This window comes from Dermacentor albipictus, chromosome 1, assembly GCF_038994185.2.
Source record: "Dermacentor albipictus isolate Rhodes 1998 colony chromosome 1, USDA_Dalb.pri_finalv2, whole genome shotgun sequence".
Classification (NCBI taxonomy): domain Eukaryota; kingdom Metazoa; phylum Arthropoda; class Arachnida; order Ixodida; family Ixodidae; genus Dermacentor; species Dermacentor albipictus.
Window position 1 is genome coordinate 132,009,518 of NC_091821.1, and position 14,893 is coordinate 132,024,410.

The 14,893-nt window shown below is 41.2% G+C and overlaps 1 protein-coding gene across 3 annotated transcripts in view; it reads left to right on the top strand.

The window, feature by feature from the left end:
• Positions 1–13,113, top strand: part of LOC135896176 (zinc finger protein 341-like) — a 70,493-nt gene extending 57,380 nt beyond the window's left edge. For all 3 annotated transcript variants that reach the window (XM_065424551.1, XM_065424550.1, XM_065424549.2), the window contains exons 8-12: positions 4,240–4,350; positions 4,473–4,589; positions 5,591–5,832; positions 9,456–9,672; positions 11,931–13,113. In XM_065424551.1, coding sequence (XP_065280623.1) covers positions 4,240–4,350; positions 4,473–4,589; positions 5,591–5,832; positions 9,456–9,672; positions 11,931–12,707 — 1,464 coding nt within the window. In that variant the 3' untranslated portion in view covers positions 12,708–13,113. The remainder of the gene's footprint in view (positions 1–4,239; positions 4,351–4,472; positions 4,590–5,590; positions 5,833–9,455; positions 9,673–11,930) is intronic.
• The last annotated feature ends 1,780 nt before the right edge of the window (positions 13,114–14,893 follow it).

Sequence of the window (14,893 nt, forward strand, 5' to 3'; positions counted from 1 at the left end):
CCAAGCAATAAGTGGGCTTCACACAATGGTCAACACAATATGTATTCCATAGTCCTATTCACTCTGTATCTTTGCAGCAAAGGCACGATGTAATGGAAGCTTATAAAAATGGAAGGTCTCGCTAGTAGATATGATGATGAAGTACGTGATGCACTTGTTCGCTTGTGGTAGAGTTGTGGTTATGAAAAGAACCATTGATATCTTCACTTGGTAGCTCTGTTTCAAATATAGCAGGCAACATTGTGGAAGCTACGCAAGTAGTACTGTCATAGAAGCCTCATTCTGCATGTTTTGCAATGCAGTTGCTTTTGATCTGCAACATTTTTTACAGATTAACTGCTTTGCGTATTATAACTACAACATGTGGATGTAAAGTTATGTCAAATCATGTATTATTTGTGCACCTTTGTGCTTCCAGTATGCAACATTACAACATATAGTCAAATGCCTCTACAATGAAATGACCTGTAAAATGAAAGGATTTTTTATGTCCCGGCCCAATTCCTATGTTTCATATGTATTGCGAATGTCTCTACAGTGAAGACTACTGCAGTGAATTTGCATGTACAACAAAGGAATCGAGGTGTACCTGATGGCTGATTTGTCTTGTTGTGATTTGTTGTAAAGGCTGATTTGTCACTTTAGAATGAATGCATGTGTTTAGCAAATGCATGTGACAGTTCAAGTCCTGTTGCTTAGCTCCAGAAGTCACTCAACTCGTATGCAACTTTTTTCAATACTTTCAGTACAGCAAAGGGTGTATTGACTAACATATACGTCAAGGTTGATGACGTGAGAATGATGACAGATGACATCATTGAAGCCAGGAAAGGGAGGGTGGCGAAGGTTGTCAAAAGCAGCAGTGATGAAGAGCATGCAGATAAACCAAGAATCTTGACAAGGTGGCTATAGCAGCATTCGATGCAGTGCAACTGCACCTTGCATCGCTCCTGGACTTTGCCGCAGAGCATGCCGTAAACCTCGATGCTGTAAGGTCGACTGCAGTCACACATTCCATTAAACCAAGAAAATTACCCAGGAAAATTTACAGAAGAAAAATACAAATTATTTGACTAAATATAACATAAATTTATGATAAATGTCGGTTTGGTCTTGCTAAACATGCTTAGCATGCTCTAGGGAGCAGTACAGCATGAGATCTTTAAAACAACGAAGTGATCTGTACAACTAAGGATTTTGTAGATTCCAAGTGCTTCCTTATAAAGGTGTGTGACTGTATCATGTTTAGCACACATACATAACCTGTATGCTGTGGCCGCTGGTTGCAGAAATCTGCCACTCTGCTCGCTCTGTGGTAAATAGGTTCACATCTGCAGTGCCTTCCAAGTAATAATTAGGTCACTTTTTGAGACGTGTGAGGCAATGTTGCATCGAATTGCATGACGCATACCTATATCTTTTTTATATTACTCACTATATTTTGGTTGGGAGTGCAAGCAGTGAGAAAAGTACCTCTAGCCTTCATAGTGTTGCCAGCTAGGTCTGAAATAGATTATAAGTGCCATGCAGAATTCACAGTAGGAGAGTACTTCATGCTGCCTGCTGCATCATTTTTTTTTTTTTTTTTTTAGCAAACGACTAGAGTCGACTCGTTACAACGAACTCTAAAATCCGACATAAAATGTCCATTTTATCCGAAGTCCATAATATCCGAAATCCCACACTTCTGAAGCTTTGGTCAGAAAGTCTAACAATGTTATTGCAAAGAGTGAATGACAAACATCCAAAGTAAAAAAAAAAAAGAAAATTGCAGTTTCGCTCGAAAGGCAAAGCATCGATTGCAATAGCAAATTAGTAGACAGCTATGCAGTGTAAGAATACTAGTTTTATCGCCCGTATAAAGTTGTGAACATTTGCTTACTAACTAAATGAACAAGCATGATGCCACATGCGTATAGGTAAACATGAACACATCTTGGTCTATGACTGCGAAAAGTCACTGTCAAAATGTGAGTGAGGAAGCGTGGCAGCAGCAACAAGTGAATTGACCTTTGTGCTGTCTCTCGCTTCAACGCAAAGTAAAAATCGAAAGCACAGCACATACAAAGCTACTGACACTGGGCGCACTTTGTCCACATTGCAAATCGCTTTCAAGATATGCAGCAGCCGCTCGAGTAGACCCCCCCCCCTCTCCACACACACACACACCTCACGTGCGAAAGAAGACTCCATGCTTTCGCTCTGCCTTCGTCTCTCTCACGCATGCGATATTGAGCCGCGATCGTCGGCTGACCCTGGCAAGTAAGTTTTCAGCCTGTGTCGACACCGCAAAAGTATCTTTTGTACGCCTGCATTTGAAAAGAATTGCCGCTAATTTCGTCCGCTGTAGCCAATATTCCATTGTAGCGTGGTCCGTTAAAAGCGAGCTTCATTGCATTAATAAAATAGGTAGAGCAAACTATGGTTGAAATGTGGTTCATTATATCCGAAAGTCTGTTGTACGCTGGTCTGTTGTAACGACCGTAGACTTAATATATCTTTTCGCTGCTGGCATTTCATGAATGTCCCCATGCTAGTAATTTTCTTTTTTTTAATGGACAGCACTCAGCTTGATTTACATGGGTTGCAAACCACAAAGGCTATGGTGTGGATTATTGATCCCGGCTGGCCCAAGTGTTCCGTGAATTAACCAGACTATATATATATGCAAATCAATAGAGTACTACACAACAGCCATAGCATAGTAGAAGCTCAATGTTACATTATTGGATCATATAATTTCTTGGCTTACGAAATCGTGGTCAGGAACATTAAGAATCAACGTCTCTTGGGAATATTTTTTATTCTCTTCCTATCTCCAAGACATATCAGAATAGTTCTACTGCAGCAATAGCTTAGCTGGCAAATTCTCATGTGGCAACATATTCATCTTGCTCAATTCCCCCTGCCTTTTATTGACGCCACTTTTTAAAGTTGCAAGCTTTCGCCATTGCAATCTACAATTGTATGCTCCTTTTCATCTTGTGAAGGTGGGAAAGCACAGTGGTACAGGTACTACACATATACAGTCGAACCCGGATATATCGAACCCACATATAATGAATTATTGTATATAACAAACAGCAGTAAAATCTCCTTAAAAATTTTTGTATAAAATTTTTTATTTGATATATTGAACTTGTTTGTCATCCCCTTAAGATTCTATATATCCGGGTTCAACTCTGTAGGTTATAGTATCTGTGATTATTGAATTTATATGTTCTGTTACATCTAGTTTATTACTTTCTTTTCTCCCCCCTCTCTTTTTTACTACTACCTCACTTTTGAGACTGCTTTTTCTGTATTAGGTTTCTGAAAGAGGAAGTTGGCCCCTGTCAGGATGTAGTTCAAAAGAAACCAATATATGTTCCTTGGAGAAAAAAACATTACAGCTGAAGAAAACATTTTGGAGGATGCTTAAGCTCTGCTTTTAAGAGTGGAATGCAAGTGTATTTAAAGATCCCTAACTGCTTCTCACGCTTTCCAGCAAATGCAGCTTATGTAACTGTAATGCTTTCCTGGAAATGCTGGTAGTGAACACTATACATGAAGGCGAGCTTTGTGGTTCTTTTTTTGATGGTGTTGCAAAGAACCGAGTAGGCCACACCACTCCTACTGAGCCAGCCCTCAAACGGCAGCTGGAAAACGCTATCGCGTTTAAAGAGGTTTGTGTTTGGAGTTTTCACATAACAGAATTATGTTTTCTCATATATTTAAATTACAATCCAACGCTATCATGTCTGTAGGTTGTGTGTAAATCGTACCTTACGAATTTTCTGACGCATTTTACTCTGAGAAATTTAATTAGCTCAGTAATGCCTATGCGCCATGCTGATGGTGGTTCGAGATGATTTTCTCGGCCGCCGACGCCTACACCAGGTTTTCTGTGACACTGGGTCCTTCATGCCATCGCGTTAAACTGTACCTTTGTCAAAGGACTGAGTCTGGCCCCACTGCTCTTCTGCGGCAGTTCTTCTATCAGCCGAGCTAACTAGGGTGCTAGCATTTGGCAGCAAGTGGGTGTGTTGATGGAGAATGTGAAATGTGGGAACATTGATTAGTGAAGATTTTTGTACTATCAAATTAATTATGCTTCATTTACTGACTAAATGTAAGTTTAAGCTTTGTGGTATCTATATAGGTGGGTGACAACTTTCCCTTTCATCAATTTTCCTCCATCTTGTGAGTTTTTGCAGAATGTGTGTCATTAATCAACCTATTGCTTTATATTTGGAACAGGTTTGGCCCAATGGCTTGTCGTGTACACTGCCAGCACAACTTGTTTCAGATGGCTCGCAGTCATCTGTGGATGACCCTAACAACAAGGATGACAACGCAGGAACCAAGAAGGTCTGGAAACCAGTTTTCTTAAACATTTCATTGTTCTCTTTTTAGTGCAGTTTTCCCCATGCAGGATGCATTTTTCTGCCTGTTTCTAGCCTCCTTTTTTATTGCATGAACTCTGCTTCCAGGTGATTACCACTGATGATGTAGCTCTGGCAAACAGCTATAGCTGCCCATTCTGTTCCTTTGTGGGGAAGACTTATTTTGAACTCAAGAGCCACCTGACATTCCATAAGCAGGAAAAAGTATGTATCTCCTATTCTTGCTTCCAGGACATGCAGCAGTGTAGGGATTCAAGGTGTTATATAATGTAATGACATCAGGGTAGGTTATAGTATCATTTTCTAATATTGTTTGTCATCATTGTCTTCATTATATTTATTTATTTATTTATTTATTTATTTATACCCTTAAAGGCCCCAGTGGGGTGTTCCGCAAGGAGGCTCAAATAATACCAAAAAGATTCATAAACTGAGACACGTGTTGTGAACAAAAAAAAAAAATGGCAGTTATGAAGTTGTGGTAACACAACATGCAGCATACATGTTTTTAAAAGAGTAAATAAATAAAAGCAGTTGCACGACTACACAACAGAAGGAGCCACCCGAGCATCGCCAATGAATAACAAACCACTTTGGCCTCAGCTTCACTAGAAGGGTATTGCCTCCTTCCTCATAAGGTAGCCACGCCCATGAAAAAGAGGTATAAAAGGAGCAAGGGACCAGGCACCGGCAGTTGGCTCATTGGGTGGGAGCTGTCCTGTATCTTGGCTTATCCCCCTGACCATTTGCTCTCGTGCATGGATGAGTACTGCGTCTTGGCATTGCTCTAACCTTGTACGCTCATGCCCACTCATGTCATTGTAGTTAAAACCTGTGACAGTTTCGCGCTGTCTTTGTCGATGCAGAAGTTTCAAGGTGGCTCCCTGGATTGAGTAGTCACCCTCTGCTCCTGCCATCTGACTTTCTGGTCTCTGTCATTTCTCTTAGGCTCGCTACTGCTTTGATTGTATTCGTGACATTGTGATTATTGATACTCGGGATGTCACGAGGCAAACTTCATCTTTTATCAAAGAACCTCTCTTTCTTTCTTTATCACACTGAGCTTATTTTTCATTAGGCGTGAGGTGCATTTTCTTTGCAGAGGACATACTAACACACTGTTTCCCAGAGACTCAGTGATGTTTTTGTAATACTGCTCCTTTCATTGTGGCTGTGCTTATGATGTTTTCTTCATTCTACTTCAGGTTTTCAAGTGCATAGTGGGGAAGTGTGGTGAGACGTTCACAGAGCTAGATTCCTTTTTGAGTCATGCCAAGAGCCATGAGAGCAACATGATGTATCGCTGTGGCCACTGTCCACGCACTCTGGCTTCCTTATATGAACTCAATGTCCACCAGCTTACGCATTCACTTTGTGTGACCAGTGACAGCCATAGCATCAGCGTGACCATTGGTCCAAGCACAACCACATCTAAGGCCAACAACAGGCAAGTTACCAGTGCAATGATAATTTGAACATTTTATTTGCGGCACTTATGTTCTTCTCGTTGTCGGCCATTGCCAACTAGTGCTGCAAAAATAAGCACGATAATATTGTATGCAAAAGTATGTTTTGGGAAAAAATCTAAGGACATACCTATATTTCTTGAAGGTTTTTCTGAGGGGATTAGTAGCAGTGCTTGCATGCTATAGGGGACTTTATGCTTGGTTTTGCCTTGGGTGCACAGAGTGTAACGTCACTAAAACAGGATTTACTTCGCTGTAGTAAAACTATGGTTTCATTCTTAACGTAGTGACAGCCAATCCATGCAATTTTCCTTTACGCTGTAGCAGGATTCAAAGTCAAGGCGTACTGTTTTCAGGTTTAACTCTGCAGTGTCTTCATGCTCTGAAGGGCTAACTTCTATGTTTGGTTTGAGCATCTTATACACCTATTTGTTTATAATAGTGTGGAATTTCACTTGCACACCACAGTGTGCAAACTCAAGGAGGCTATTATAGTTGCCAATAAAATTTGCTGTGCATCCCAAGTTAGTATAGTATCCTTATGTTTTCAAGGTTTGTTGGAAGTTTTAGTGATCATGATAAGGGCTTGCCTAAGTTTTCATGGTGTAGTGTGTAAGTGCAATATGCAAACAGGGTGCACCCTGCAGGCATGCTCAGTTCAGCTTCTGTACATGTGTGCATGGTATTATATACACACATACATACTCATACACATACATTATTTATTTATTTATTTATTTATTTATTTATTTATTTATTTATTTGTCTGGCTCACAGGCTCCAGAAGGAGTAATGAGTGAGGTGGGGAGAGCTTCACATAATAGCAAAGGAGCAAAAAAGAAGTTACACGATGTTAAAGATATAAGCAGTGATGTGAAATTAATAAATAAATTGTCTTCAAAGGAGCTGAAATTACACAAATATAAGGTAAAATTCTACCAGTAGAAAGCAAGGTTATACAGTTAATAGGGAGGTTGCGCAATTACATACAAAAACAAGTTATATACACCAGGAATAGAAACACTTGAACGCTACCCAAAGGTTGCGCTGATTTTTTGTCTGAAGGTTACAGGATCATTAATGTAAGCAATTTTATCGGGAAGACCATTCCAATGTTTCATGGCACGTGGCAAAGCAGACGATTTAAATCCATTAGTCTGACCAAAAATGGCCTAGAAGCTGAGGTGATTGTGCAAGTGCCTAGATGTGCGTGATGGATGACCAAGAGGCAAGGTGGATGAGTACTCACTATGAATGATCTTACGTAGCAGACAGAGCAAAACTACATTCCAACACAATACCAAGGATTGTTGTGTCAAGGACAACTTAATGTTAGATAGACTTGAATATGGGTTGTAATCTCTGGCAATGAAACATGCATCACAGTTTTGCATCGACTCGAGAATGTCAGCTAGATATGCCTGTAAGGTGACCAAATTGAAGCGGCGAATTCTAGTTGGGGGCCGGACTAATGTTTGATACACAGGCTTTCTTGTACAGGAAGGAGCACCATGAAGGTTGCGTTTTAGATGACCTAGCGGGTGCAATCTGTTGGCTATTATTTTTTCAACATGGGCAGACCATGATGAGCTTGTTGTTATAAGAATGCCAAAGAGCTTGTACGAGGATGCGTGGGTGACAAGGATGCTGTCAATCGAGTAACTGAACATCGAATACAAATGTTTGTGGGTAATTGTTATTAGTTCACATTTATCAGTATTCAGGGTCACTTACCAAGCTAAGCACCAGTTAGTAATACGATCAAGATCTTGTTGAACAATATGGAGTGTATATATGCACTTTCAGTAATCTCAGTGGCCACTGTGCCGGTTTCTGCAGTTCACCATGCGTGTGTGGCATCTGAGGGCTTACCCCATATACAGTGGTATATTATTTTTTGCTGGTATTAAAAGTAATGTTAGATTGCAGGCCACACATGAATGTGAAAGTTTTGCATAATGGCTGAACCTCAAAAGAATGATAAAGAAGTGCAGCCTTTTATCATGTATACTCAGTAAAACGTATGTATAGATGATGTCAAAGCAGTAATCATTCGGGCCTGCCCAGTCATTGGAATAATGCAAACAAAGGACTTCACCTTGTTGGTCTCTTGCAGAATGTGTCATTTATTGCATCTTTAATGTTTGAAGACACAATGCATGTCCCCATTTTCTGTTCAACCACTGCACCTCTTTATATGTACCTTTCCCAAGTTCTTGCCTGGTACCAGCTGATGAGTGAGGTTCAACTGTAATTTAAATTGCTGACTTTTTTAAGAAACATCTTGAAGGTTGTTATGCTTAATAAATAGCTCCATAGACTGCATCTTTAACTCTTTCCTTACCGAGCCCATTTGGCATAGTTAGCCGACTAACAATAGTTTGAAATGCCACTTTCTTGACTTTCCGTGCCACTCACACAGACTGCGCCATTGCATGTGATGGAAAAAAACTATATTTTTGTTTTCTAAGCACTTCGATTCTTTTACGCCAGGCAGCAATTTTTGAACGCGCTCCGAAGTTTTGCAATTGTCAAAGTAGAAAGCAAAAATGGCAGTCTTTGGGAGCGGCGAGCACACATTGAAAGATCACAGATGTCGTCATTCGGCTGCGTCTGCAGCTGATTTTATCGATGGACAGAGCAGCAGCGAGTGTCGGGATGCTGCCTTTTCATCGGATTTTGACTCTGTTCGCGACGCCAATGCAAACCAGCCAGGAACATCGGCGGCCGCAGCCCGGTACTCCCAACTGTAGTGTTTGCAGTTAAATTTTTGTGTTGGAATATCTGTACAGTGAAAATTTTTTTTTTAGATGTAGTGCATATTAGACAGCAATACATTTTGTATATCTCACAATTTTTGTTACATATCTTTCTTAGTAGGTACAAGCATGTCTTTACAAACTTTGTTCAGTTTTATCCCACAATCTTGATTCTATCATAAGAAGCCAACAGATGAAGACACCAAGGAAAACATAGGGAAAATTACTTGTACGTACTAATTGAATTAAAGAAATGATAAATTAATGGCATTGAAAGTGGATGAAGAAACAACTTGCCACAGGTGGGGAACGACCCCTCATCTTCGCATTACGCGTGCGATGCTCTAACCAATTGAACTACCACGCCATGGTTCCCCATCCACTTTCTTGGTTATTTATGTGTTACTACTAGAACTAACCTTAGGAGTGTTAGCCAGTGCCACCGCTCACAAACCTTGGCGGCGAATGTGGAACATCCTTTCTGCCACAGGCATCACGAGTACGTGATCTTTCTGGGTGAAGGCAACCGGTCAGCAGGAGAGCAGTGGGCCGTCGTGCAGCGGCTCAAATTTCTTGTTTTCTTTTTTTCTTTTCAAGGACTTTGCATTTCACTACCTTTCGGCTTGGACACCGAGCAGCCGCACTTCATCGTTATAACTGATAATGTGGCATTGGGGCATTGTAGTAAATGGGTTATTTCACCATGCAAAACATACAAAAGTTGATGGTGCAGCAGCTTCTCATTGTTATAACCAATATATTGTTAAAACAGGTATTGTTATAAGTGGGTTCAACTGTATGTGAAATTGTGGCACTTTCAGGGCAACTTAACATTGTACTTGCAGGCCACACCAGTGCCCTCACTGCCTCAATCGATATGCTACGCCAGAGGCATTAGCACGTCACCAAGCCACCTGCAGTCACAACTACCCATGCCCAATATGCCGCAAGGTGTTCCTTTGTGAGCGTTACCTTCGGCGCCATTTAATCGTTCATCGGGCGTCAACACCCCATGTCTGCTCAGTTTGCCACAAAGGTTTCAAGACTGACCATTACCTTAAGGTGAGCGGTGTGTTTACCTAACCTAGAGAACTCCCCATGGTGGCACCTATGGCTTTGTGCTGCTAAGCAGAAAGCCATTCTTGGTTTAACTCCCAGACAGCACCATTCACATTCTAATGGAAGTGGCGAAACGCCCATGGATTGAAATTTCAGTGCAGGTTAAAAGGTACCATGTGGTTGGAATTAAGAGCTCTCTCTTATAGCATCTAAACCATGCCTTAAAATTGGTCAGCAGCTATGTGAAACAGACTTGTTTACTGAACCTGTCATCCTGACTTGTGGCACTTCTTTTCATAAGGTGGCAGATACATTGTGGCATTGTGTAAAGGGGACAGTGCACTGTTAGTAGTGACTATGTTTCAGAATACTTGTCAAAGAGCCACAAAGGCGAAACCTCTATTTGGCCAAAAATAGCACCAATGGCCAGTGCATCAAATGTGTTTACATTGTTTGCTTTAGCCATTCATTATATACATGAGGAATGAGGTAAAGCAAAAATCTAATGAATGTTTGGTTGTACAGCTCAAACGAGCTGTAAAGTTAGGCTTTTTCTATTGGCCAGGACAAGTTATGCGCAACCATGAAAACGCATCTGCAACCAATAAGAGGTACCAATTTACAATTATTTTTTTTCCCCCGGTGAGGGCTGCCTTAAGGCAAACAGTAAAACAAACTTGCATATACGAATGCAACTCCGCATCGTGGAGGAAGCCCAGTGAGGCTCTGTAATGACAGTCATCTTGACTCTACTTGCTGAATTCAGCTTGCCGACGTAACCCAAATAGGTACACATATATACACGAATTTCTTGTGTGCCAATTAAAAGCTGAAGCAAGTCAACGAAGCTACATTACTTTGTCAAAAAATGCATAAGACTGACAGTAGCTCACATTTCAGTGTTCACCTACACTGGGTACAAGGGCACAGCTGTGAGCCTTTTAATGCCATGGCAAATACCAGAGCATGTGACAACAGTAACATGCATCCACCAACACCTCTTGTTTAAGAAAATGATAAGCGAGTGCTTACAATTTTCCTAGCCTCAAAAAATTATCTTTGGGCAGTGCATCTCTGCTTCAGCTCAGGCCGCATGTGTCCTATCTTGGAGGTAATCTGTGAGAGGTTCAAAGGCTAGCCGACCCAAGATAGCTGATGGCTTCGTGTGCACTGTGTTCTTGTGCACCTAGTTCACGTTGATGCGAGAGGCAACATGAAGCGAAATACACTCGCCGCTGCTGCCACTCTGTCACGCCAGTGTTCTGACAGAGAGTTCCACGGTCAACGTGTGAGATGTGTTCATGTTTGCCTGTGCACGCATGACGACATGCTTGTGTAATTTAAATGTTTACAGCAGTTTGTACAACTGATAAATGCACTAATCTTGGTGCTTAAAGCTGTCGAATAATTTGTTGTTGTAATCAGTGCTTCGCCTTTTGGGCAAAACTGCGGCTTTATTCCGGTTCACATTAAACAGAATGCTTAATTAATAGGAACACTCCTTTATGATTACTTGAACAGCACAGTTTTAAAATCAACACAATTGATTTATGTTGTTCATTCCTTGGGTTCAATCTGTTGGCGGGCTTATGGCTACAGTTGAACCTGCATATATTAAACCCACTATAACGAATTATTGTGTATTCAAACAGCTGTAAAATCCCCTTGAAAAGCCCATGCAAATATATAAGGCTGGTGCATGTGTATATAGAACACCCGTTCACCTGCAGATTCAAAATATTAAATGTGGCACCATGCCAAAGACCTCAAGGTGCACTTCTTTGTACACTTTGAGACCTTCTGGTACCTGGAGGTGGAGAAGAGAATCTCGAAGACCATCCAAAAGAGATGGCAACATGCCCGTGCACAGCCGCTAAACTGACATCAACATTTGACATGATTCGTCACATCTGTAGTGATAAGGAAGGCACAGGGCTTTCTCACCTTGACAGTCTAGATGAGATCGTGACAAGCGTCTTCAACTTCATTTCGCAGAAGAAGCAAACCAGGATCAGCAATTTTCTTGCACGTGCATAAAGTCTGCTTGCTTTTTTTTTTTCTGAGTTGCATGCCGCTGTTTGCCTCAGGGCCTATTATTTTATATATCAAATTACCTATATATATCGAACTTTGTGATCATTTTCAGGTTCGATATATTAGGGTTCAACTGTATTACTTTGTTAAAAATGCAGCCTTTGTCTATCTGCTTAACAAACAGTTTTCGCCGCTTTTGTTCACTTGTGTTTTCTAATCTCGATCAGGTCCATGCAGTTGTGCACTCCACAGAGAAGCCTTTCCTGTGTTCTCAGTGTGGAGCCACATTCAACCGACAGGACAAGCTCAAACGGCACTATCTGGTTCATGAATCAGTCAAACGGTTCAAGTGTCCTTTTGCTGCTCACCTGGGCTGCCGCAAAGAGTTCAACCGTGCTGACAAGCTGAAATCGCACCTGCTGACCCACAGTGGTGTGAGACCCTATGAGTGCCGCACATGTGGTCGTGGTTTCACCCAGAAGCAACGGCTGCACGAGCATGAGAAGCTGCACTCAGATGTTCGCTCATACCAGTGCACCAGCTGCCAGCAGAGCTTCCTGAACCGTAAAGCACTGGAAGACCACACATGCCTTGGCGTGGCCCACCACAGCAGGCAGACATGGTCTGCAGCCCTTCGTGGGCGGCGGCGGCGATTTAACAGTTCCAGAGCTGTCAAGGCACGGGCACGATTGGCAAGAGGGCGATCCAGTGCAGCTGAGGACGGTGTAGATGAACTTGCTGGCGAGCCAGCTGAGTTCAGCAGAGGTGTGGGCACCGAGAAGCAGCTGGACTCTAGTGGACCTACTTTGGAAGAATTGGAGTGTGCAGAAGATATTCCAACAGCACACATTGAGATTATTTCAGCAACAGGAGACTTGGACACTGCAGTTGCTGCAGTGACGCAGGTGTACCAACCTGTAGAAGAAACTGTAGTGGACAATGGTGCAGAGGGAACCACTATTTTATATGAAGCTGTGGAGGAACCTTATAGTGAAGTTGTCTAGGAAGCATTGCAGGATATTGAGCGTCCCTGTGGCTGCTGGTGACTTGCCAAGAGTGCTCTTCGTGACCAGACACTCAGTGGTGAATATCTGAAGGCATGCATCCCTGTTGGCAGTACCTCTGTGTTTGTCTCTACAGTCCCAAGAATACAACTGTTGAGTGCTCATTGAATGTACAAAGTTCATGAAAGATCTCTCTCTGTGTCTCAGTGTTCAAAGAGCCTTTATAAAATAGGGACTTTCTGTGGCCTAAGATTTTGGTTGTGAACACATTTTGAGGCTTGACTTTAAAGTTACTTCATTTTGCATGTAGCGTATGAAGTGTCAGATATGCTATGCATGTCTTTCCGTCATCATCTCTCCTTCATGAGATCAGAGCTTCTGTGACAATTAAACTGTTTCTGTTTGAGGATTTGTTCATTCCTTCTAAAAGAGTATGTAGACTTCTGTGTATGCTGAACTATACATAGTTGCTTCTTTTTAATATTTAAGATTATAAGATGGTAGTCTTGCAGGAGAGTTTGTAGTCGCGGCAACATAGTGTCCTTAAAAGGTTTACTTAAATTTTTCTGCAGTTGTTCAACACAATATAAATGCCACAAGTAACATTAGCCACCTCCTGAACTACTTTAGATCTTCTAGCTAATACCCCTGTCAAGCGGGCAAGTTAAGTGCACTTACGGGGAGTGCACTTTGGGACCTTGACTGACACTCAAGGCTATGCAGTGCTAAACGGGAAAACAGAGCGCACTCGCAGTAAAAAATATTGGTGACAGACTAAAATTGTGTTTTTTGAAGATGTAGATTAAAATAAAAAAACCTCCTAAAAAGTGATTGCTTTAGTTGTATTATTATAAAAAGCAATCTTAATTTATATTTACTCAACAAAAATGAAAATATTTTTATATAAAAGTGTTGCAAGTCAATGCCGGCCAAGCCGAATGCCTAGCCAATGGCATTCGGCACATGATGGTGGCATGCGATGAGGCGGCATTTGATCTTGCTAGAACAGAATATCAGCAAGTTCTGGCCTGATGATTTTGTTAAAAGCTGTTCAACAGCTAATATGAACTTCTGTGTCCTTTTTCTGTGCATTGCATTTTGTACTGTTCAAACTGCTGGCTACGCACATGGCCAGCAAAGTGCGTTCCGTGAACGCATTTTGACCGGAGTGCACTCTTCGCCAAATACACTCCACTTGCGACGTTTAGATTTGGGAAAGTGCCCTTCAAACCGAGTGACACTCTCCGTAAGTGCACTTGCCTGCTTTACAGGGATATAAGTACTATCTGTTATATTGCACATTGTATATAACTATTTTGCAAAGTATGATGTTATGAAAAACAAATGAATTTTCATGTAATGGAAGTTATTTATAGGGACAGAATAAAAGGAATGTTAAGCTGATTTGGTAAATTAGACTGCTAGAATACTACAAACAGCCTTGCTGTGAGTGTAGTCTTAATAAGCCAGAAAAGACAAAAACCAGATGGGTGTGAAGTTCCCATGCTTTCTCCTTGTGGTGTCCTGAGAGGACCAGCATCTGCTCAGGACTAAATTATAGTTTGTCATTAAAGAAGGATTATATTGAATTCCAAAGGGACCAAACGTTCAACATAGCGAGTTTGGAAACATTTTAGGAACGAAAGCAGCCCAAACAAGTGAAAATGCTTTAAAATACAAGATGCCATGCTAACTTTCTAGCATGGTGGTTCGGAAACGAAATTCAAGATTGGGAACTGCCCTTCCTTTTCTACACTCGTACGTAGTTAACCTATTTTTATTAAATAAATATGTGTCTGGTCCTAAAAAAATGCTTCACTTGACTAAACTTAGTGATGATCATTAGTGGCTCTTTAAATTTCACATGTATAGAAACAGTAAGTGCCGGATGGTGATATGCGATTATGCAACATGGAATGTTAATATTTTTTCCTTAAATTTAGATTTTACTGCTGTCAATTCTGGTATGCTGAGGAGACGCGTGACAACAAGTAAAATGCATTGTCACGTCTCTTTTGTTATAACATTAGCTTGTAAAAGCCTTTATATCAGGTGTTTCTTTTTACGCAGAACTCTAAAAAAATATTGTCATATCTATGCCCCTGCCACCATTTTTGCAGATAGGCTACATGGCTAACTGGACATTTAACAGCAAGAAAATCGTGAACAGTGTTGCTGATTGAAGT